The 24,658-nt window shown below is 40.1% G+C and overlaps 2 protein-coding genes across 3 annotated transcripts; one reads left to right on the forward strand and one right to left on the reverse strand.

Moving 5' to 3' along the window:
• Positions 1-10,293: 10,293 nt before the first annotated feature.
• rgra (retinal G protein coupled receptor a) lies at positions 10,294-23,822 on the reverse strand. 2 transcript variants are annotated; one of them, XM_034681250.1, is made up of 8 exons: positions 23,769-23,822; positions 15,605-15,764; positions 15,130-15,286; positions 14,490-14,611; positions 13,773-13,926; positions 13,537-13,654; positions 11,393-11,506; positions 10,294-10,456 (listed from the first exon to the last, which is right to left on the reverse strand). In XM_034681250.1, the coding sequence occupies exons 1-8, from the start codon at positions 23,805-23,807 to the stop codon at positions 10,313-10,315; spliced, it is 1,008 nt and encodes a 335-aa protein (XP_034537141.1). In that variant the 5' UTR covers positions 23,808-23,822; the 3' UTR covers positions 10,294-10,312. The 2 variants fall into 2 exon arrangements, with proteins under 2 accessions (XP_034537141.1, XP_034537142.1); XM_034681251.1 differs by lacking the exon at positions 23,769-23,822 and adding an exon at positions 20,185-20,199.
• lrit1a (leucine-rich repeat, immunoglobulin-like and transmembrane domains 1a) lies at positions 19,222-23,116 on the forward strand. The gene is made up of 4 exons (XM_034681252.1): positions 19,222-19,370; positions 19,834-20,294; positions 21,399-21,704; positions 22,007-23,116. The coding sequence occupies exons 1-4, from the start codon at positions 19,249-19,251 to the stop codon at positions 23,086-23,088; spliced, it is 1,971 nt and encodes a 656-aa protein (XP_034537143.1). The 5' UTR covers positions 19,222-19,248; the 3' UTR covers positions 23,089-23,116.
• Positions 23,823-24,658: the final 836 nt, after the last annotated feature.

Below are 24,658 nucleotides of genomic sequence, written 5' to 3' on the forward strand. Positions count from 1 at the left end.
TTGGTTATTGTCCTTCTTTTCTTGAGTTTGGTTCTGGTTCTGTTTGCTTGAGTTTGGTTCTGGTTCTGTTCTGTGGATATGTTTGCATTTTTTTGATAATTTGTACAATAAAAAAGTTTGATTAAAATACTAAACTAAAGTAAGAATGGTTTTGTAACAGAATAAATGCACAAAATTGGGCAATTGTAAGGCTTCTCCTAAACACACTATGCATTAAAGGGTTTCAACACAAACCTTTATTTTTTGCCAAGTTAAGGTAAAATCACATTAATATAATCTTACTTGTAGTTCTTACACTTGAGCTGCTGTCACAAGTAATTTTCTCCAGTGTGGAAGCTTTTCTTAGTGTGTCATGAAGTAGACCCAAACACGGGACACAATAACAAGAGCAAACAACATAAAATGTGACATTTCTGGTTCCTGGTTGGTTTATCTAATACTCAAAGACTGAGTAGAACTGCAGGCTGTATGTAGACATGCAGGTGATCAATGAACCAGAGCACAAGAAAACACAAACTATTTTTGGAACAAAACTTGGGCTAAATAAATGACTTAACTTAAGAATCTTGAAGCTCTCTCTACTACTGATGTGTGCGAACAGTCTATCAAAGAGTACAAGTGAAGATCCAGGTTAGAGATCCCGCTGAGTTCGATTATTGGGTGGAGAGCATGCGAACAGGTTGAGCGAGTATGCATGATTACCAAGAACCCAGGAGCCAGGAGAGTCAGGGAGGGATTGCCATGCCAAAACAACAAATACAGACAGACAGAAGCACAGGAGGGAAAATGGAAAAGCAGAAAAAACACTGGGGCAAGGCCTCAGCAATAACATGATACATAGTTCAAGGCAAATTATTTGATTATCAGACTAGTTCACAGTTTGTTTGTTTATTTATTTATTTAAAATAGAAGACAGTCCATGTTAATGAACATGGACGTAAATGTGACAGATTGAAGCCACAGGCTAATTTCCAGCAACATGGTTTGCGTGTGACTTTCCAATGTCCTGCAGTGATGAACAGGTACAGCAAACAATGTGGGTGGAGGGGGTTTAACTAAAGGAAAGTGGCCTGAGGGCAGTAGAATAGATGGCTGGGTGGAGGCATGATGGGGGTAATGCAACAGCAGGAGAGAGCCCTCAGGGTAGGGCTGAGGCAGACCAGGAGTCTAGGTAGAACTGGATCCCTCAGTCACTGCAGGGCAGATGGGTAGAGCTGCTCTTGGTTACCCTCTTGGGGTTAGTCAGCACTTCCTGTAAGAAGACTGGTGATGTGGTCAGGACTGTTCAGATTGTCCATAGTTGGCTTAAAGCATTCTGGGTACACATCATCAGATCAGGCAGGTGGAGGGCTGGTTGACTTGGGAAGATATCTAACTCAGGGTTAGCAGGCTGGATTGAAGGCTGGAGGGTAGCATGCTTGAAACCAGCAGTCTGACTGTTAGCAGGATTCCTCCTTCAGTCAAAGTATCCATCATGCTCACCCAGGCTTCAGATCAGATAACTGAAGTGCTAGGATCAGTGCGGCCTCCTGGCGCTCTACACAGTCCCCCTGGGAGAACGCAGAGTGGAGACTTAGTGCCTCACATTCTACCTCCACAGAACAGGCCTCTCCCACAGGGTCCAAGGTTGAGATATCTTTTAGTAACAGTTTAGTTATGTCACCCCAAATGCAGGACACAGAAGCACAAGGAAAGGTTTTAGGATTGTTTATTGTTACTTGAAGACTAGAGAGTTATAGAGATTTTAAGGAGAATGTGGGCTCGGTGCCTAAGAATTCAGGGCTGGACAAAGAAACCCTGGAGCCATGACACCATTATGTTTATCTCGTGTTATCTCTGAACAGTGGGCATTGACTAAACATGCTCGTAAAAGCTGAAGTTGCCTGCAGCTGAAGAGAGAAAAAGTAGGGCAGAAATTTATTGACTCTCCATGCATGTGTTTAAAGGCAAATGCCTTTATTATCTGATTATTAAAGTTCCCTCTGTTTACATTCCAGCTTTTCTCTACAGGGGAGGGAGACTTCATACCACCATGACCTGACGCTTACTTTGTGATAAATTATTAACAAATGAAACAATGTGTGAAGTTAAAGCTCATATTATGACTGGTAGAAGGTCTGGTTTAAAACTTTGCATGAAGTTTTTGTTGTTTCTCATGCTCACAGATCAGCTGGAGAGGGAAAAGGATGAAAGAATGTGGGTAGGACAGATGGAAGGAAAACAAGGGTTAGTCAAGCAAATTGGAAAAGAAGACTTGTGGTTAACTGTTTGGTGAAACCTGCAGGATTGGAAACATTTCTGGCTCTGAGATTAACTGAAAAGACTCAGGAAGGAAAGAAGTTACAACAACAACAAAAGTAGGAAAAGGAAAGAGGAACACTTCCTGTTTTTTAGGTGGCTGATAAAACCCAAGTGGTTGTACAAGTTAAAAGACGTGCCTCCACCTGCTGCTGTTACTTTACAAAGGTATCACCCAGCTTCTCCTCCTCTACTGTTTCCCCTGTTACCACAACATGCTAACCACCTCCAATAAAAACAAACCCACACGCATCACAAACAGTGCCAGCACAGTTATCAGCCTCCCCACACCCAGCCTGTCTGATCTCAACAGTGAAGCTATGACACGCAGAGCACACACCGTAACATGACCCCAGGCACCCCTTCTTCTCTTTCTTTACACTGCTCCCTTCCGGTCGTAGATCTCTGGCCTGGAAATGAACCAGGTTTGGCAGGAACTTTGTCTCCTCTGCAATTAGACTCATGAACGACACACCCAGGTTGCTGCTGAGTGTGTTTGTACAGATGTCTTTAACCCCCCTGTTATGTTCGTTTCTCTGGAACAGCAGAAATGTTCCTGGGTCAATTTGACCCTGGGCATATTCAATTATCCAAAAGTGTCAGAACTCCAAAAAATCCCAATCAGATTTTTTTAAATCTAATTTTAACTCGATTGCTAACTATTAAAATCAAGATTTGGTCCAGTGGTGCTCTTTAATTCTCACAGATCATGATTCAATGAGTATAACTCACTCATTTTTCATTGAAATTCATGTTAAAACTTTTTTTTAATTTACATTGGAAAGCCCAAAATATAAATACAATAGTTTTACATGAAATTGATTTCAGTTTATCTAATTTTACATTTACATTTTTTTTATGAATCTGTCACATGCTGTCTAGATTTTTATGCTGCATTTAGCTAGTTTGGAAGGCATATATTGCCGAAAATAGACTTTTAAAAGGATCAATTTGACCCGCAACATAACAGGAGGATTAAGGTACTGGTGGTGTGGATGTTCTGTATTCCTGTTTTCAATAGTTGTTTGTTCTTTACTGAGAGTGTGGTGACACAACATTAAATGATCAATCTGTTTGGATGTTGGAGACATTAAACAGTTAAACAACAGCTGCTGCAATATAAATGTCCAGCTAGCAAACTCAACAACTCACCTCAGATTGAAATGGAAAGCTCTATAGCATTAAATGTATATGCTTTTGTTGGCACTGCATCTCAGCAACATTTGAAAATAAGAAAGGTTGATTGATTGGATAATCCGTGTAGCTGAATGGATTAGAAGCATCATCCCCATGTGTGAAATCCAGTCATTTAATCAAAGCAGAGTGCAGCCGCAACCAATGCTTTCTGGGACGTTTGTCATTGAACAGAGTGGAAAATTGTTTACCATCCCTGCATGACATGTCATTTTAGTTTCAGTGAACAAGGAAAACTGCACGTCCTCTGGAGATAATTGATTGAAAGGCATCAGGGAGCAGTATTTATTACAAATAAATATATGATGCATGGGTTCAAAGTGAGGTTTTGATGCCACAAAATGGTCCTAACATAATTGTAGCAGCAGAACAGAGGATAGTCTCATGGCATACGCTGCTCAGCAGAAGCTGATGAATGTATGTGAGCAAGTTATAATGCACATCAGAGTGTGAATAGTGTTGATTCACAATATTGTCCAGCATATACTGGTGAAAATGAACGGTTTAATGAATTAAAACAGCGATTTCTAAAGAGCAGTGACGCACGGCTCCACTTTAATCCAGATTACACTGAAAGACTAATCCTGTAAAAATAGTTTCCTCAAAGAAAATATGTCTCTCCCTCGTATGTAACGTGTTAGCCGCGTATATGATTGATTTTTTAAGAGTTTATGGCTACACAATGTTGATGAAGATCCACTTCTTTCATCATGCAGTGTATGAATGGTTTGATTTATTAAGAACAATGATTTGATTGGAAGAGCAGCCGTGTTCAGCAGTCCCATTGATTGTCCTGAGTCTGCTGAACAAGAGCTTGCATGTGCATGTGTGTTTTTATGTGTGTAGTCTTATAGGGTTGGGGGTTACGTAACCGGCTTCAGATCTGACATCAACAGATCACTGATGGAGGAAATCATCGTCGATCTGAGGCAGCAGACTAATGTTGACTTGATTTTTGTGCTCAGCTGGGCTCAAGGTCAATGTCGAGTTGTTGGAATCACAGTCTGATTCTGCTTAAGATGAAGATTCGGAGGAACTGGTGTTGATTTGTTGGAATTATGTGCATCTGGTTGGGGAGTGGGCTCATTTTTTTCCACCGGTCTCTGAGCAGCAAAAAGAGGAATTTGAGATGAGAGATGAGATATGCAGCTGCAATCTTCATATTTGAACATCTTTGCTTCTTTGATTGTTTTAAATGAAGCATTGAACTTCCTCTGCCTGAGTTTTTCCGAAATCTCAAATAATGAGAAAAGTGCAATAAAAAAAAGGGAGAGAGAAGAATAGCACATTATTTTTGACCAATAGCTGCGATAATATATTATTGACACTCACATCAGCTTCTGCTGTGATTTGTATTTGGAGCAAGTAGCAACCCCCAGTGTTTGAAAAATGAAGCCAATGCTAAGTGTAAAAATTCCTTTCAGAAACGAATGGGTGAGGTCAAAGAGAACAGACAATGAGGAAAACACTTACATTTGATCTGATTTTTCTTGCAAGTTTGCGACTTTATAATCTCACAAATTTGTGACTTTGATCTCCTGCTGTTGTAGAAATTAGATTATTATGGTGAATTTACAATTATGTGTAATTTTGGAGGCATCTTGTCTACAAAAATGACTCTGTACGCTGCAACCACCTGTAATGTAGCGGTTAGCTGCTAGTGGAGGCACCCTTTTCCAACATCCAATTCATGGCTTGTTGTCAAGTTTAACCCTCCTGCTATGTTTTTTTCCCGGGGCATGTTTAATTTTCCAAAAGTGTCAGAACCCCCAAAAATCTAAACACATGTTTTTTTAAATCTAATTTTTAACTCCATTACTAACCATTTAAATCAAGATTTGGTCCATTGGTGTTCTTTAATTCTCACAGATCATGGTTATATGTGGATAACTCACTCGTTTTTCATTAAAATGTATGTTAAAACTTGTTTTGATTTACATTGGAAAGCCCTAAATATAAATACAATAGTTTAGCTTGACATAGATTTTTGTTTATTTTATTTTAAATTTTGAATTTTTTATTTTTATGAAGTGATATTGATAAATTAACACGACTCCTCTTCTGTCACATGCTGCCCAGATTTTTATGCTGCATTTAACTGGTTTGGAAGGGATATATTGCCTAAAATAGACTTTAAAAGGGTCAATTAAACAGGAGGGTTAAGACACAGATATTTGGAATGACATGATCCAATGAAAGCCAGCACTTACTTGTATGTAATTTAAACTGCCTTTGTGTCATTTAAGATTCTTTAATACCTGATTCTGACAGCACACATCAGTTATAAACTCTATGTTGTTTTCAAAATGCCTCAACTCTGCACAGTCATTACATGAAGCTCGCCAAATATTAGACTGACTTGTTGTGATTGGCCGTACAAGGGCCTGGTCAGCTTGAAGTCTGTGAGAAACCAGACATCCTATTTCTGCCAGAGCAAATAGAACAATATTTTTCTTACAGCCATCCTCATCAATCCTTGTATTATTATTTTTTCCTCCCATAATGCTCAGTGGAATGCAGATTCATATCATAACTTCTTCTCTCCTGCAGAACAGTCCGGACCCTGTTCGACTCTCTTTCTCCTGCACTCGTGGTCGTGTTGCTGAGTAATCCGCTCAAAAAGCCCATATGAAACTTCACTGGTTGACCAGACATAATCCTCAGTGAACTCTAAGTACCTGAATATGTTTGATTGTAAAAGAGGGAAAGCCAATGGGGGTGAAAAAAAGCAAACTGCGGTCTCCTGCCAGATATTTGGATTCAAACTATGATATAATCCAGTGGTTAACTGACGTCAAATCTCTAGTCAGTGTGGTTTAAATGATTAATCTGTTGACATCATCTGTGACGACAAATCATTTCTAGATACTAATAAAGTCTCTGAAGGGAGAAATTATATTTTCATTACACCATTGGCTTGTGAAACAGCTCTTCAGAGTGCCAGTCTCAAACATTTCTGATTAATAATTCTGCAGTTCAGTGTTCATTTGTAGACTTCATTGATTGTGTAGCTCTACTAGGCAGGTGAGCAATGGCTGCCATTATTTAAGACCAATTTAAATAAACTTTCTTAGATTAACGACAGAAACACAGTGTATTATGTAACTTTTATAGTTCCAAGAACTGCTTTGCATGTCTGATCTGTGCAGAAATATTGGCACTGTGTAGTTTACCATTTCACAAAGTCCCAGATTAATGCTTCTTCTTTCAGATAACAAATATAAAACCTACCGTTTTACTTTGATATCAAGTTTATTTTTGAATAATTTATTGCATAATATGCTGTGACAGTAAACATCCGTTTGAGTAGGTTTAGGAAGCGGGGTTAAAAGACTCTTTCCACCAGCTGACAGCTCCATATGTCCTCTGGTGTCTGGGGACTCTAATGTCCACATCCTGACAGTTCTGGTGGAAGATTTGTATTTATTCTAGTAACAAAAAAAACTGTCAGGATGCACGTAGCATGTCTCAATTTGTAATCTTTGTTTCAGATGAATGGCATGGCATGGCAAAAATCTAATCCCTGGTGTTTTTCTCCAGATGACTGAATTAGCTGGAATACACTAGAAAGATGCAGATGACAACAAGTGCTGGGTTTAACCATTACATATGTGTCATTATTGTGTAGTTATGCAACAACCCGCTCTGCTGACAGACTGCCGTGAATTAATCTGCTTACAAACAGCAACTGGGGGTTTCTACTGTATGTGATAACTTCTGTACGTTATCTCCATCACTAGTTTTAACTACACTAGTGGTGGAAAAACTCATATAAGTCATAGAAACAATACCACAAATAGTACTGCTTCATATTTTCAAGTCAAGCCATGCATTCCAATTGTTTATTGGGTCAAAGTACGACCCCAGTTCTAAAAAGAGCAGGGGTGCTGTGTAGGATGTTGATAAAAACAGATTTTGATTTGATTTGGTCAACAAAAGATTTAACTTTATATTTAATTACAAATATTCCAAAGACAATATATCAAAAGTTGAAACTGAGGGGATAGGAACATTAAAAGTTATGTAATTCTGAAATAGCACATTCCAGAGAGGCTGATTTTATCAGAAATTTAGACAAGAAGAGGTTCACCACTCTTTGAGAGACTGCATGAGCAAATGTTCTCTCTGTCTCTTCAGGGTAAAATTGCAAAGAAATTGGGGATTTCATCATCTTCAGAATATAATATAATTAAAAGAAGCAGAGGATCTGGAGAAATCAGCTCAAAAAGGGACAAGGCCAATAACAGATCTGGCAGTGATCTTCAGGCCATCAGGCAGCACTGCATTAAAAATACAGACATGGCTCTGGAGTGGAAATCACTGCATGGGCTCAAAATCATTTCCAAAAGCCATTGTCTGTGAACACTGTTCATCACTGCATCCACAAATGCAAGTTAAAAATGTAACATGCAGACAGGAAACAATAGATTCACAATCCGAAAACATTAGTGTATCCTCTGGACTGAACCCATTTAAGGAGTGTGGAGAAGTGGAAAACTCTCCTATGGTCTGTTGAAACCAATTTTTGGCATTCTTTTTGGAAATCATGACGCTCTGTTCTCTGCTCCAAAGAGAGAGTCTTCCCTTGCAGATCTTAAAAGAGTTTAGAGAGTGTTGTTTATAGAAGTGGGATGCAACACAATGGGAAACATGACCCTGTCCAAGCTGTTTTGAAACGTGCTGCTGTCATCAAATTTAGAAATTTTGCATGTTCTCATAAAACAAATGTTTTCAGCTTCAACATTAGACATGTTGTCTTTGCACTGTTTTCTGGTTTTGAATTATTTGCAAAACATCAAAATGTGTTTTTATTCATATTTTATACAGCGTCCAAACTTTTTCGGAATTGGGGTTTGACATTATAAGTTCTAAATGTGCATTTCCTTTGCTGCATACATCAGTGCTATTTGATAAACATGCAGACTGATCCTACTGCGTTTTGATGATGACTAAGACAAAAAACTCAGACACTTGACATTTATGATCCTTTATTTAATATCTAAAAAATAGCTTGAAAGCTGATGATTCACTCTAGAAGATCACTACATGTCAATAAAACACAGCAAACAGACAAAAAATAAATAACATTTAAAATAATGATTACAATCAAGTTTTTAAGGTTTTGAAGAGATCAACAATCATACAAAATCTATTCATCACTATTCATTGTTTGTTTGGGATAATTGTAAGACATTGTGGGATACTTATACATCTACATGTAAGAGTTAGGATGTGAATAGGCCTGTTTGTGTTGTTGAGGATTTACGTTATCAAGTAATGAAGATGTGCAAGTAACAGAGAGTAGAAACCTTATTTGTGCGTGTTTTCAAGGAATGATTAGTGGCCAGCTTCTCTTCTCTTTCAGACCCCGAGTCTAAACAGGTGTGTTGTGTGTTCATAAAAATCTTTATTAAGCTTTATACTCAATAGTGTATTATATGAAAGCAATAGAATGAGAGGGCGATTTGGTTTTTGAAACCTACAGTTAGAAAATATTGATTATATGATAACCACTATGTCTATCCCTGTGGTTAGACAACAGAAAGTATATAATGTATGTTGAAAATAACGTTTGTGAGGAAAACTCAATCACATATACGTGTATGAAATTAATCATTTATGACATGGTATGCAAATCTTGAAGTTTAAGTTTGAGTCATATGAAGCATTTTATCACTTTAATTTGTTCACTTGCAAAACCAAATTTGAGCCAGGATTATATTAATCATAAATAATTCCTTTTATAGATGCCAATAATGATTTGGATGCAGTTTAAATGTCAAACAGACTTCTGCCTTTGTTTATATGCAAATAGAGAGGCAAGGAGCATGTTCAGTTAATCTACAACCAGAGACTAATCTCTTACTTGTCGTGGGGGCTGTTTTATTGATGAATGGTCCTCTTGTTTGGAGGATTAGTGCACTTCTACTCTGGATATAGAGCACACTGAGGACCTTACTAAGCATGACCAGACATCAGTGCATGTAAACACTTTAACATGTTATTGACAGGCGCTTTGCGAGGGAGATAAATGTTCTGTCTGCAGACCCAGAGAGAGAGAGGTCACAAGTATCGGAAATATGTGACCCCTGTCCTCTGCTGTAACCTTTATGCTAGTTTTTGTTTTGTAGATACAGTTTTGGTCCTTCTCTCTCGACAAAGCTAAGATTGCTGCATTTGTTGACTTGTAACTTATATTGTGTTTTGGCTGTAAGAAAAGGAATGCTGCCTGGCTAAAATGATGATGCTAATATGCAATGATGCCTTTCCTTTAAAGCTGCTAGCAACAGTTTATTTATAGGAATGTTTATATTATAAGACTGCATTGAATCAGTTTAGTACTTGTATCATGGATGTCTGAGTATAGGAAGTGTTCCTTTTTAAATGCTGCTCTCTAAATAAAAGTCATCCCCTACTTCATAAAATTAATTTTCAATGACCCAATGAAACCAGACAAATCATGTGTTTGCTACTGAAGAAACCGAGTCCAATGCAATTACTCTGTGACATTATGAGCACTCTAAGCTGCTTCTCCTGAGAGGAACTCACTGTTCCTTCACAAAATACAACTGCAGAAACAAAGGACAACAAATACAGGACAGATGCTCACAAAGAAATATGGCTATACCACTGATCAAAACACAACACACACACACACACACACACACACACACACACACACACACACACACACACACACACACACACACACACACACACACACACAGAAACACACACGTACACTCACAGACAGAAAACATTTGGGTACCTGTGAGAAACCACTAGGACAGAACGAGTGTGTAATTATTGAATGCTTAGTTTATTTGGACTTGTTCTCAATTTGAGGCACATCAATCTTTTCCCCAGTCAGGAACTGCCAGATGCCTCCTCTGTAGTTCTCATTTCCCAAAGCGTACAGGAAGACGTTGAAGGTGGGAGAGGTCTTGGCCAGGATGGGAGCAATCTGCAGAGACAGGTGCAAAGAAGGTTGTAAGTGCAGGGTTACAGATCTGCTATATCACAGTTTAAAGCTGATTCATGCTAACAGCTTTGTGTTGAATTTCTCTTCTTTTAAGAAGGAAACAGCAGCATGGAGATTTATATGTTTCTAGAACCACTCTTTACTTCTTCTCCACCTGTTATCAGCTTCACAACAACACTCAATACAAATCACATGTCACTGAATGAGCCAATCAGAGGAGCAGGACTGAAGCCTGTAAACCTAAGGAAAATCACAGAAGTGGCTTCAGCAAATTATAATTACTACTACTACTGCTACTACTAGTACTACTAGTACTACTAGTACTACTACTACTACTACTAATAATAATAATAATAATAATAATAAACACACATATATATATATATAGCAATATATATATAATAACAATCATAATTTTTTATAATAATAATAACAGTGATAAGTAGGCCTATTATTATTATTATTATTATTATTATTATTATTATATTGTTATTAAATATTATTACAGATAAATATATGCTGAAGAAACTAATACACATGTAAATAACAACTGCTTTAAACACTAAACGATGTAACTATTTCCCTGTATAAAGTCTTTTCAACATATTTCTATGACTTTCTTTGAATATATGATGTAATTGTACCTCTTAAGCCTCAAACCTATCAAAAATAGAGGTTATTCTGGTGGTTTTATTAGTGGAAAAATGACAAAATCCCAATAAAAAGTGGCATTTGTGTTGCTTGTGAAGAGACAGCTGCACACACAGTTTTAAAAAAAGTTCACACTACACAAGCTGACTTAAAATATTTGAAATGTCTTATCTTTTAATGTATAATTGGTTTAATTTGCAGTTTATATAAGCTGCATTTCTAAATGATTCGAGTTTTAGTGCACATGTATAAACCTGCTATACTCACCATCCTAAGCTTGGGGGAGACCAGGTTGGCGTTCTCAACTGCGGCGTAGAAAGCCAGGACGCCATAGGGGCCCCAGCAGAACAGCATGGTCTTCAGAGGAGTGTTGGGGTTAAACTACAGAAGGGTGGATGAGAGAGAAGGAAAGAGCAAAGAAGGAGGGATAAACATAGAAAGAAATGAAAAGAGGGGAAAACAGAATGAGAGAGAGAGAGAGAGAGGGAGAGAGAGAGAGAGGATCAGAACAAGAATGATTAGTTACCGTTCAGCCATAAGGAGTGAAGAAAAAATGCTTTGTGTCATGAGGTTTTTTTACTCCAGGGCGAGTCACACGCCTGGGATAATGACTGAGAGGAAAACAGCATCTGTGTGTGAAGAAAGATTCGAGCTAGCAAACAGAAAGAGTGAGAAGTAAAGGAGCAGGTTGCTGCATGCCAGGGGTCAAAATAGGCTTACTATTAGTCAGAGTTAAGACCTACAGAGAGAAAATTAACCCCTAAGCTCAAACATCACCTTCTTATTTCACATCTTCTTTCAAAGTTCTTTTAACATTGGTAATTATCCACACTGTCTTTTAGTATCATATTTCAATTTATGTACCGAATATTCTGAGTTCCCCTGAAGTTTCAGGATGCTTAGAACAAGTGAATTATTCATACCCACAACTTCATGTTCTAGGCTGAACTTTCCAAATACATTTTCCATTGCTTAGACATAAAATTCAACATTAAGCACCTATGCATATCTAAGATAGCTTTAATTGAATTCCAAACTGTCCTCAATACTCAGTATTAGCACATTTACACTCAGTATTGAAGCTACCCAAACTAACACTGAGTTAAACTCACTACATCATGATTTCATGGCTGCACTTTACATTAAATTATCCAGAGTTTAGACATGCAGAGTGAAATTTAACTCCTTAACATAAGGTTCAACTTCTTTATGCATCTCTTCAGTGGTTTTAATTATATTTCCTGCTGTCAAACAGTGTCATATGGCTTTTCTCAACCCTGTTTTAAAGCAATTTGATGGTGAAACAAGATAAATTCAAACCCACAACTTTTTGTTTACGGGAGCACTTTCTATGAAATGTGCTCAATAAGCCTGACTTATTTTGCATATTTTAAATCTTTAAGATCTTCACTAAAGTTCAAATAAAGTTCTGCTGGTTTGAGCATAGTTTGGCTGCACATCACATGTTAAATTGAGAGTGAGTCCTGCCCTGACAAGACGCTTCCAGAGGCATTCGAGGATATTCACACACTAACATCTGACACGACTTCTCAGCCCTTCCTGACAATAAGACATGTCTGAACAATTAAATCCCTGCAGGTGCTTATAGCACACATGTCATGTGCTTGACATATTGGGTAGACATTACATAATTGCATTTTTCTTCTTTCTTTTTTTTTGCGGAGACCTCTGTCTTTCCTCTGCAGCCTTTGTGCTTGTAATGAACGTGTCTCCGTCTAACGCAGATGTGTGTGAGTAATGGGCTTATGCAACGTAGAGTGAGGCAGCATGATTTGCCCCTGAGGAACACAACTATTGAACTTCATTCATAGATACAGTTTGTTTTCAGAGAGTGGCTACTGTCAGAAATCCGAACTAAAGAGCCTGGCTTCCCCCTGTGGCAGTGACCTATATATGTCATAGGCTGCATGCTGCCCATTCACTGTCTGATTTGCTTCTCTGAAAGGGACCACGTGAGGGACTTACTCAAAGGAGGGGTGGAATAGATGTTAGTACAGGGAGGAATTTTTATGATTAATTGCTATGAATGTCTCTAAATAAAGCATAAAATGAATTAAAAATTGTTAAGGATTTGAGCATAAGGTTCAATTGATCTGTTAGATACTGCAGCCAGTTTCTTGGGTTTCAAAGGAATCTCTAAATTCCTCTTGATCGTGCATGTGATTAAATGGTAGATTAGAGCGCTGAAGCAAAAAGTAGCCTGTCCTTCTCTGTGCTGCTAGTACAACTCAAGTTTCAGACCTCAGTGTTAATACAAGCATAACTTTATACTTCTGTTCCTGTGACTTTAGCTTATTGAATGCTTTTTTTGCGATGACAAACAATGGACACAAAAATAAAACACAAGTGGACAATAAGTTCAATAAGCAAATTTAAAGTGTTTTCCTTACCCTGGGGTTTCCACTCTTCTTGAATTTCTGTGCGATGGACTGGTAGGAGGACATGACAACAAACATCTGGATGGCCATGTTGAAGATAGCCATGGGGATCAGGTAAGACACGTAGTTTCTGTGGAGGAAAAATGTGCATTAAAGTCTCAGTATAAACCACCCACTATAGAGGATTGAAGACACATACTTATTGATGGCTGTGTGTGTGTCAGGCAGTGTTTGCATGTAACCAGTACCTGTCTCCCTTGGTGTAGTCCAGGGTGCAGCAGGTCCTGAGGGGTTCGTAGTCGTACTCTCCCCATCCGATGAGAGGCATGGCGGACCAGAAGGCGGTGAAGAGCCAGATGAACACAGACAGAGTGATGGCACTGCTCCACTGCAGCTTTGTCCCTGAAAAGAACAAGGTAACAACATTCATCGATACTTTTACTCTCCTTTACTTGAACACCTCTGACAATGTGAATGCAAGCGTCGCTGCATGTTTCATTCTCATTCTGGGAGAGATCACACTACTGCTGCAAGAAGAAGCGTAAAAACCTTGGGTAATCATTGTTAGGTGTTAAGTCGCCTCATCTCCTACGTGGATCCTGCTGGTAATGGTGGCTAAAAATAGCTTTAGGGCTGATTTTCTACCCCACAAAGAAAAGTGACTACTAACACTCAAGCCTCCCAGGTTTCAGTTTTAACACTGTTGGCTCATCAGCTTGTAATAACAGCTCTGTTATCTTTATCATGGCGATCAGAACAATCAGTGACATATTCAAAGACATCAGTCCACTTGTTGATCAGCTGGCCTCTTCAGAATGGCAGCCCGTCTTAAGATCATGAACAAAATGAATGCTTTCTTTGTGTATGTGTGGGAAAGGAAGTCTGTACCCTGCAGATAGAAGTACAATGTATGTGGTTGTAGTTGTGCTTTAGCTGCTGTGCTTTGCAGGTCAAGGTTGACTTACTGGTGCAATACTGGTGGTATCTGTCCCAGGCGATGGCGGCTATGAAGTGGATGCTGGCGAGAGCTGTGACGAAGCCCTGGAAACCGTGAGTCTGGCATCCGTCAGAGCCATAAGGCCAGTATCTGTAAACACAGGATGTGTACGTACATAGATTAATATACTCATAGAAAAATAATACTAAAATGGTTCCTACAAGATGTGCTAAATATGATCATGTTCATACATAGTGACAGAAAAGCAAAAAGCAATCAATCAAGTACCTATTTCAGTACATAGACCTCTATTTAAAGCATGGGTAATAAAATTAATAGACAATGTAATCACTCATGGGCATATTTAAAGAATAAATAATAAAAAATAAGACTCTATATAATCCCTGGAATAGAATCTCTCATCTCCTGATTACAGCCTCACAATCCTGTGCTCATAATGACAGCCTGGATCAGCCTATTGACCGCTCCCCCTGCACCCTGCTGCCCTGATTGCTCCTCTAATACTTAAAGGCTGCAGCTCCAGGTCGATGATTCCCCTCGAGGGCAGATATTACAGTTATATCTACGGTATCATTTGCGCACTACATTTCATTTTGGCCACTGTACACCCCGACCTTGTGAAAGGAAGTGGCGATTACATCACTCACCTCAGGAAGCTGGAGAAAGCGGCGATGGTAGCGTTCATGGAGATGCCACAGTCAGCTAACGCTAAGCTGAAGACGAGGAAATTGCTGGGGGTCCTCAGCTCCCTCACTTTGAGGAAAGCGACGATCGTCACCATGTTTAAAAAGAAGCCCAGCAGACCTTAGATGGAGGAGAAATAAGCGGTTATGATCATGAATGGAGAAAGTGTTTACGCCGGGGTAAATGGTGCGCAAAGCGATGTTTACTGCGCCAAATGTTGCACCGTGACATTTTACAATCAGGTTGTTTGTTTACAGTCTGTACATGGACGTTATTCTGTGATTACACAAAGAAAAAACACAGATCCTTCCGTATCATAACAAAACAGGCTGATGTCAGTGACCGGCTCGTGTCAGCTCCTGTCATAGGTGGATGATCCAGTGGGTTCAGCCCTCGCAGGATTTGGTTGAATTCCAGCACAAAACAAAAAACACTCACCCTCCACCAGCAGACATGATCCCAGGGAGAACACATCAAAATCGGTGAAGCCATCCGGTAATGGGTATGATGAGACCATCCTGAAGCCGATCTGACAATAACCCCAAGGTGCAGCTGTCACAGACTTTTCACTCCTCGCTCCTGCTCGTTTACGATGTGCCTGAATGAGAGTGAAGGGAAGCCCGCTTTTAAAGGGCCATTTCACGTGAAAAGCATGCCCTCCATTATGTAAAGCCCCCCTCTCTCTGTCGCCCCAATCCGTGCAGGAATGCCTTAATGAACAGAACCACACAAACCGCAGCCCTTAATGCGTATTTGCCCACCGCAACAGCAAAGCCCTCAATTAGTTACACAACAAGCCTTTGTGTGTCCGCGCCCCGGTGAGGATGCAGCCGCTGCTGATGTCAAACGACGACGAGACACGTTCGTTGCAGCCAGCTGCTCCGCGTGGCTTTAAGGAGACACAACAGGTGTCTGTAGAGCTGCAGCACCCCGCCATTCACAAAAACACACCCATTTCTTAAGAAAATAACAGCCTCTTACCATGACACTAACACAACATTTATTCTTATACATGTATGGTTCTGCCACAGGGTCTGCATGACTTTGATTGATGTCACACCAACAGGCCACTGCTAAAAATAAACATGTAAATAAGTGTGGAGACGTGGAGTTGGTGTTTTTACCTGCAGGCAATAATAATGATGACAAATCCTGCGTTTTTCCAGATAATTTGACTCTATCTTTTAGTAATTTAGAGGAGAATAACTTAAAGTCATATGCATTGAGTGTGATGTGTTTTAACAGTCAAACAAAGGGCTTATTGTCACTACAGAGGATCCATGTCAGTGTTTTTGATTGCATCTTTATTTATCACTCCTCCCACGTGACAGGACTCTTTCCCAACCATTGTTTCTGAAAATGAACACATCAGCATTTATTTCGTTGTCATTTTCCAGGAAATCAAACTTCTGACAGACACACTGACCCCTAGAGATTAAACCAACTGTGTTGTCTGCCCAAAATGGAAAAAACAAATAGCTTTTTTAGGAAAGGCAGGCACAACAAGAATCAAATAAAAGCTCAGTTCAGTCTAGAGTTTCATGTGTGATAGGGGCAAACCTGCTGTGCAATAAAAGCCTATGTTCTTATTCTGCTTAAGTCGACTGCCATGCATGTTAATGACATGAAATCCAGCCATCATGGTAAGCATACAATGGATTTATAATGCAGGTTCATGCAGTTGCAACATCAATTGAAGCTTTTCATGCCACATAGGGTTAGAGGGGACACAGGCCTGAGATTGTGCGGCCAAAGTCTGTCTCAACCGTGGGATTATAAGATCAGAGAACTTGAGAAACATGGGTAAAAATATGTAAGGCGTAGTAATCATACGTTTGGGGCAAAAGGTCTAGAATTTGTTTAATTTTTTTATTTAGGGACACTCAACATCCTTTAAAAAATGTTAATTATGAAGACATTTCTTCCAAATTCATAAGAAAAATTATAAAAATTGGGATTATTATGAGCATGGGGAGAAATTAAGTTATTTTGTTTATCTCATGATGTTGAAAGATAAATCAACATGTCTTTATTGGCCTCAACAAGACTTTAATATTGATGTTGTCTCATTTTTGCATTGCTTAATTGCAAATAAAAATGTGGTTGCACTGAGAAAAAAAAACTGAGAACACTTTGCTTTCAATATGCAGGAATGATCTAAAACAACTAAGAAATTGTGACACAATTAAGTAATGTTTAGAGGATTTTTCGTGACTCTTTCTCCTGAAATTGTTCATACACTGAAGTTCTAAACTAACACTTGTAATACCTTGCTTTATTTTTGTTCAGTCATCCTGGCATGACCCCCATTCTATCAGTACTTCAGCATTCACCTGCTCTAATGTTATATTTGCACACTAAGAATGACATTGCACCTTAAATGAAGTTCAGCCAGCATACAATGGTCATACAATGTATAAGGAAGGCTTTATTACCCTCAGTAAATGAGATTAACTGCTTGAGAGAAATAAGGAATGTTTAAGTTTTAAAACACGAGGGAGCATGATTGCTCAACACGTTAGAGCCTCTTTACAGACCTGCACCAACTTAAACCATACATACTGAAAACCTGTGACGGCAGAGGATTTTAACACTGAAAGGTTAAAGTATTGAACATATGAAAGGCTACTGTGAAGTACTCTAATATTATTAGACATCCTACTAAAATATTTACACTTAACAGATTGAAGAATGAAGTGTATCCAAGGCTTTTTATGCCCTAACCTTTTCGAACTTAATGCCTCTGTTACTCTATTATGAACCAATTAATCTCTCTTGTAGCTGTTCTTTTATACTCAAACTTCAACCAGACTCTCTGTGCTAAATGTGGGTCAGAATTTAAAGTGGGCTCCTGCTGCCAAGTCAAACACAAAGTCAATTCAGCTCTGTGTTTCGTCATCGCTGCATGCCAGCGTCAGCATCCTTTGTAGTACCAGCCAAGTGTAACACTAAACTTCCAGTGTGATGGGAACTGTGCCAGCTCACTCATGTATTGACTCAAACTGCAAAACAAAAGCTTTACAATCGGAGGAATTTATTACTGGTAATATGGGATTGTATCCAAATGGACTACTGATGTGAAATCTAAGACCAGCATCATCAGTCTAATCCATTCAAACTGATCAAACATAAATTTCTGTTAGCGCTACTGTTTTTCTCTCATTCCAACCAGTTGCATGTTTGTTTTTTGGAGACTTCTTTAATCTGTAAGTGAAACTTATTGACATGAACATAAACTGAAAACAGCACAATAAAAGAGTCAAAAGGGGGATTCATAACACAATGTTAAGGAAAAGTGCATGTCCAATACTTTATCATTTGTTTTGCACCACTTTCCATGTCCTTTATTCTAATCTAATTTTCAGCAATGAAGCAAGTTTGAAATGCTGATGTAACTCTCTGTTGCAGAATGCCCAATCATCCTAAACCAGCAGAGTTATTTTGTTTTCTCTTATTTTGTATGAAACAATATGTTGATCTTTTTGTGTAAATCATAGTCTCTTTAAATGCTTTCAAAATCTTGTTTTATTATTGTTATTTGTGGTTGTTGTTGAAATGATATAATGTATTTTCTTTAATCCAGACGGATAACAGATACATAAAATGTTAAGTGAACATCTGTTGAGTGGCCCCAAGATAGCAGCCACAGGCTATGATATAGGGGCCACCTTGTGGTAAAACATAGTGCTGTCCACTTACAGATTAACAGTCACGGCAGGGCTCAAATGGACAAGCTACATTTGAGAGACAGAAAAAAAGAATCCAAACATCACGGTGGATTATGACCATTTCGGAAGTGTTTTTCTGTGATAATAAATAGGGACGTCTCTGCGCAGCCTATCGGATTCCGGGATGCAATACGCATCCAAATGAAAAGAACGCCAGTCCTTTCGCTAATCCTTGTCTATCCTTTTTATCTCGGGACTCATAGCAGTCGGATCACTATGGGACAGCGAAGCGGTGGGACAAAGCCATGCGGAAGATATTGCTGTAAATGAGAGAAAAAAGCAAGTCTGTCTGACTTCAGTGGGCGCAAACTGGGCGCATGTAGGCAAGCTGCGTATGCGTAAAAGTGGGCCAAAATGTTCCTCGTCCTGCTCCTGGGGCTCTACGTGGCCACAGGTGAACTTGTCTCCCCAGTGAGCTCGTGTCCGTCGCAGTGCAGCTGTTTTTACCACAACCTGAGTGATGGATCAAAGGCCAGGTAAGAGGGGTGTCCAAATTAAAAAACATTTTTTATAACAGACACACACTAGACTATGTTGTGCGCAAAGACGCATCTTTGGAGACGGTCTTGTCCTTATAACAGGACAGATGTTTGCACGGAGGTGAGCACGTGTATGAAAGATAATTCAGAGAGTGCATGCCGGTCCAATTTTATTTAATGCAGGATTATCTCTCAAAGGCACTTTCAACCCCCAATCTACGCGCTTTATGCGAGTTTGGATGGACTGGGAAATGAGCAATTTCAGAATTATAACTTATGGTTATTTTTGCAGCTTGTTATTGACCATAAATTAATACATCCCCTGGACTTCGAAACACATTTAAACTTAATTTTAATACTAGGAGTTATTTTTTTTGTCTTTAAAAATACTTGAGTGCGTAATTTGTGAGGGATGATTTTAGAGTTGTGCACGTTAAAATTTCTGCTCTCTGCCCTTTAGGAGCGTGATTTGCAATGATCCCGATATCTCTCTTGTGCCTGTCGGGTTCCCTGTCGACACGTCCAAGCTGCGAATTGAAAAGACGGCCATCCAACGAATACCAAGCGAAGCCTTCAACTACCTCTCCAGTCTGGAATTCCTGTGGATGTCTTTCAACACGCTGTCCGCCTTGAACCCGGACAGTTTCCGGGGACTGTACAACCTGGAAGAGCTTCGTCTGGACGGGAATGCCCTCACCGCCTTTCCCTGGGAATCTCTTATGGATATGCCCAGTCTCAGACTTCTCGATTTGCACAACAACCAGCTCACCTCGCTGCCCGCAGAAGCCACCAGTTACATCAAAAACCTTACCTACCTGGATCTGTCCAGCAACAGCCTGCTGACCCTGCCGGTAGAGGTGCTGTCCACTTGGCTGGCGGCAAAGCCTGTGCAAGGGCCAGAGAGCTCAAAAATGATACTTGGTAAGAGACAGTGCGCATCCTGACACCCAAACTCATTTGATTAACCTTCAGGTCTTTGTGTAAATATGTTATAATTATTTTAGTACCTTAAAGCAACCTGTCAAACATTGTGCGTAAAAGGAAAGTTAGACGTCAATTTTACGCAACGTTTTTTGAACTGCAGCTCAACATAATAAATGATAAATGTGTAATACATCACGTGCTAATTGATAATATGATTGCCCTATACCTGAAGACTGTATGTTCTTAGAAACACATTCAATTCAATAACCAGGGTAACACTTAACTGACAGTTGTAAGCAGATTAAAATGTTTGTTGATTTTTTTTTTCAACCTCTAACAATCCCTCAGTGGACATATGAGTGTAGTTAACAGTTAAAATGATTTAAATGCCTTAATAAGGACATTCTGACTATTGGCAAATACTTTAACACTTTAAAAGTCCACATATCTGCTTAACTAAATTGATGTGTAGTTCTCATAAATTCCACATTGGCAGCATTTTAATTAAGGAACTAATTTGTCTCTCTATGGTTTCATACTTTGATTTAATCTGCTCCAGTGTGTGCTTTTAGAACCAAAGACATCTAACTCTCCTAATTACACTTAAAACAGCCTTTTACTTTTACTTTTTGGGGTTTAACTTTTGAACAACCTCAATGCACAATGCTGCTGCACTGCCAAGCTAACTGCATGTATAGAACTACAATACAAAGTTAGTTTTGCACTGTCTCATCTCCTGTTTTTACTTGACTCTAATACTCGGCTGATCCAGGTTCAGATTTAAAGGGCCATGCTCCATTCAAGGACAGGAGAGGGAATGACTGGAGTCTGACCTTGATCACCAGACTACCACCACCATCATCATCACCATCTTCATCTTCATCTTCATCTTCATCATCATCATCATCATCATCATCATCTTCACGACTACCATCATTGCCGTAGTCATGGTCATGATGTAGTTTATGAATTAAAAGTTAATCCTCTTACAGGATTAGCATCCTAACATCCACATCGGCCATCTGCAGGCTGCTCCATCACTTTGCACACAGCTGGACGCTCGTCTTCCTCCTGTAGCCTCACTTGTGCCCTCATCCTCAGGTCTCCATGACAACCCCTGGGTGTGCGACTGTCGGCTGTACGACCTGGTCCAGTTCCAGAAGTCTCCCACTCTTTCAGTGGCGTTCATAGACACCAGACTGCGGTGCTCAGCTCCAGAGAGTGTTTCAGGGGTTTTGTTCAGTGATGCTGAGCTGCAGCGCTGTCAGCTCCCACGCATCCACACAGCTGTGGCACGAGTCCGGAGTGCTCTGGGGAACAATGTGCTGCTCAGGTGTGGGACTATTGGAGTCCCCATCCCAGACCTGACTTGGCGTAGGGCGGATGGACGAGTCTTGAATGGAACAGGTGGGTCAGCAGGTCTTTGAATGTCAGGGTCTGCCTCTGTGTTTAGCCTGAGATAAGATGCTTTAGTCTGCACTGTAAAGCTGCTGTTAATTAAACAGAAAGCTTCCAGTGGAGATAGTGAGGTTATAAGTCTAACTGACAGCTGTGGCTACAACAGAGAGTTATGCAACAGTGGGGATAATCAATGTAACATTGTATAATCACCTGCTTGGCAGTCTTTGCACATTTATGAAAGAGAATATTTTACAGATGTTTTTTTTTAGATGTTGTTCTGTAACAGCTATGTTCCTCTTCCTCCACAGTCCAGCAGGAAACCTCAAAGGAGGGAATCACCTGGTCCATCCTCAGTGTCCCAGCAGTGTCCTATCGTGATTCGGGGAAGTACATCTGCAAGGCCACAAACTATGCGGGGAACGCTGAAGCTGTCATTTCTCTCCTTGTCACCAATTTACCCAAACCAGAGGGTAACCAAACCCTCAACGACAAGAGAGCCAAAGTCAAGAAACCCAACCCTGTGGGTAAAGCTGCCTACCAGGAGAAACTGGTGGCCCGATATGTCGTTCCAACCTCCCCTTCTTCTTCTTTTTCTTCTTCTTCTTCTTCTTCCCTGGATTCAGGCCTTCCACCTGGTCTCGGTCCTGACCCCGGACAGGCCAGTTACAGCCTGGCTGACAGAGCCACCCCAGGGCCTGCCACCTCTTCAAACCCAGATACCCTGCTGGATCTGGAGAAGACTAATCTGAGCAACCTGGCAGCCAACACCTCATCGCTGCAGCAGGACCCAGACAGGGTGGTGCGCTCAGTCAAAGTGGTGGGGGACACAGACAATACAATCTCTCTGAACTGGAGAGCCCCTAAAGCAAAGAACACCACAGTCTTCAGTGTGCTGTACGCTGTGTTTGGAGAGAGGGACATGAGGAAGATCAATGTAGGGGCCGGGCAAAACAGGGTCTTCATCGAGGGGCTGGTGCCCAGGACCAAGTACATTGCCTGTGTGTGTGTGCGGGGGCTGATCCCAAAGAAGGAGCAGTGTGTCATATTTTCCACAGATGAAGCAGCCAGTGCTACGGGCACCCAGAGGCTCATTAACGTGATTGTGATCACAGTGGCCTGTATCATCGCAGTCCCGCTCACTGTCATCGTGTGCTGCGGGGCGCTGAAGAGACGCATCCAGAAATACTGGGGGAAGAAATCCAAGGACATTCAAGACTCATATGTGACCTTTGAGACACTGTCGCCCGGCACCAAGGCTAAAGGCCTTGAGGGTGAGTATTTGAACAGACTAAACCCAGAGGAGTCCAACAGGCTGTTGTCCGCCCGCTCAAGCCTAGACTCAGAGGCCACAGCTAAGATAGAGGGACAGCCAAACGAGTACTTCTGCTGACATCATGCTCCAGCTCCGGCTCCTGCTCCACGCCATCTTCCTCGCTCTCAACCGCATCCACGCTCCAGTCCCAATCTCAATCCCCACCCAAATCCACACCCTCATCCCCATCACCAATCCAATCCTCATCTCCACCCACGTCAGTATCCGCATCACTACCCCTACACACGCTCTCAGCATCATCCTGACGTCAGCCCCCCTCCCTCGCGCTCCCACACGCCCACACCCTGGGATTCCCCCCCACCTGTCCCTCCTCGCTGGATCATGCCGCCAACACCGCCACCACAGAGAGCCAATTTTTATCAAAGGACCTTTGCACGCTGCACCATAATGGAAATATCGGTTTAGAGAAGATTTTTAAATTGCACTTAACTTGTTTTTCATCCAGATATAAATGGAAGAATTCATCTTACTTGCATATAAAATGAAACATTCATATATACATGCATTAAAGATAAGACAGCATTCAGAAACACAAGCCTGTAAGACAAAACATGTTTTAGCAAAAGGAGCATAACAATAATCATAATTCATATTTTATCTCACTGCATGGCCCAGCGAAGAAAAACCTCCACATCCTGATCTGACCTAAAGGGAACTCAAAGGTCGATCTTACACTGTTTATATCACATATGTATGTGTATGATTTGTATATACTGTACTGGATGATGTACACTTACATATACAGTTAAGTCTGTGCCTCTGTATATATCCGTCATACGTTCTCGGAGAAGATATACACACAGGCATGGTTCAACACTCTGGTGATGGAGTAAGCCGGAGCTGGAGAGAAGTACAGAAAGGACTGAACTATGACACGCTGTAAATAAGGAGGAAATGAAGAAGATGAAATGTTAAATAATTTCTATTCCCAACAATGAGACACACACTGAAATATCTCTATGTACCTGTTTAGTGCCACCTAGAGGCATCATTACCCCATTCAATGTAGATCTATTCATTCCAATGATATTATTTGAATTTAAACAAATAAACTTTTATATACACATGTCTATGTAGAGGTATTGTGTGTTCTTAAATATCTCCTTTTGTCTCACCAGTTTGATCCTAAACCTGGATTTCATTCAGCAAAGATTTCAGACGAGTGACTGTTTGTGATTGTTTCACTTGAATTTGAAACTTTGTACTATTTTTGTATTTCTCAGGTCGACTGAGACTTTAAGGTATGCCTAAAATAACAGTGATAATGTCTTTATCTATACAGCACATTTTTTTCAACAAGGAAGGACTCTCACTAAAAAAAAAGCAGGAAGAGCAAAAGAAAGATGTTTTAGTTTCATTAATATTGATAAATTACTTATGCTGTGGAAAAAAGTCACAGGCCATTGATAAGAACAACGTCTGGTTTACTGTGAAATCAACCCTGGGGGGAGTTTTTTTTATCAACTAGAGGTAGATTTGCCCTTTAACTCATTTATGATACCCTCCATTTAACCTTTATTGTGTTGAAACAAGAAGGGAATGTAGGCCATAGATAGTGTAAATATGTAATAGCGTATGTTTTATGGACCCAATCTATTGACAAGTTTTGCACTTTAACCAAATGGAA

The sequence above is a fragment of the Notolabrus celidotus genome, chromosome 4 (genome assembly GCF_009762535.1).
Source record: "Notolabrus celidotus isolate fNotCel1 chromosome 4, fNotCel1.pri, whole genome shotgun sequence".
In the NCBI taxonomy this organism is placed as follows: domain Eukaryota; kingdom Metazoa; phylum Chordata; class Actinopteri; order Labriformes; family Labridae; genus Notolabrus; species Notolabrus celidotus.

Excerpts from the sequence above, each read along its gene's own strand:
- rgra (XM_034681250.1), bottom strand. The coding sequence starts at position 23,807 with ATGACGGATATATACAGAGGCACAGACTTAACTGTATAT. Across the intron at positions 15,287-15,604 it reads ATCATGTCTGCTGGTGGAGG|GTCTGCTGGGCTTCTTTTTA; the intron begins GTGAGTGTTTTT and ends CCTCCATCTAAG. Across the intron at positions 13,927-14,489 it reads ATACCACCAGTATTGCACCA|GGACAAAGCTGCAGTGGAGC; the intron begins GTAAGTCAACCT and ends TGTTCTTTTCAG.
- lrit1a (XM_034681252.1), top strand. The coding sequence starts at position 19,249 with ATGTTCCTCGTCCTGCTCCTGGGGCTCTACGTGGCCACAGGTGAACTT. Across the intron at positions 20,295-21,398 it reads GAGCTCAAAAATGATACTTG|GTCTCCATGACAACCCCTGG; the intron begins GTAAGAGACAGT and ends CCTCATCCTCAG. Across the intron at positions 21,705-22,006 it reads ACGAGTCTTGAATGGAACAG|TCCAGCAGGAAACCTCAAAG; the intron begins GTGGGTCAGCAG and ends CTTCCTCCACAG.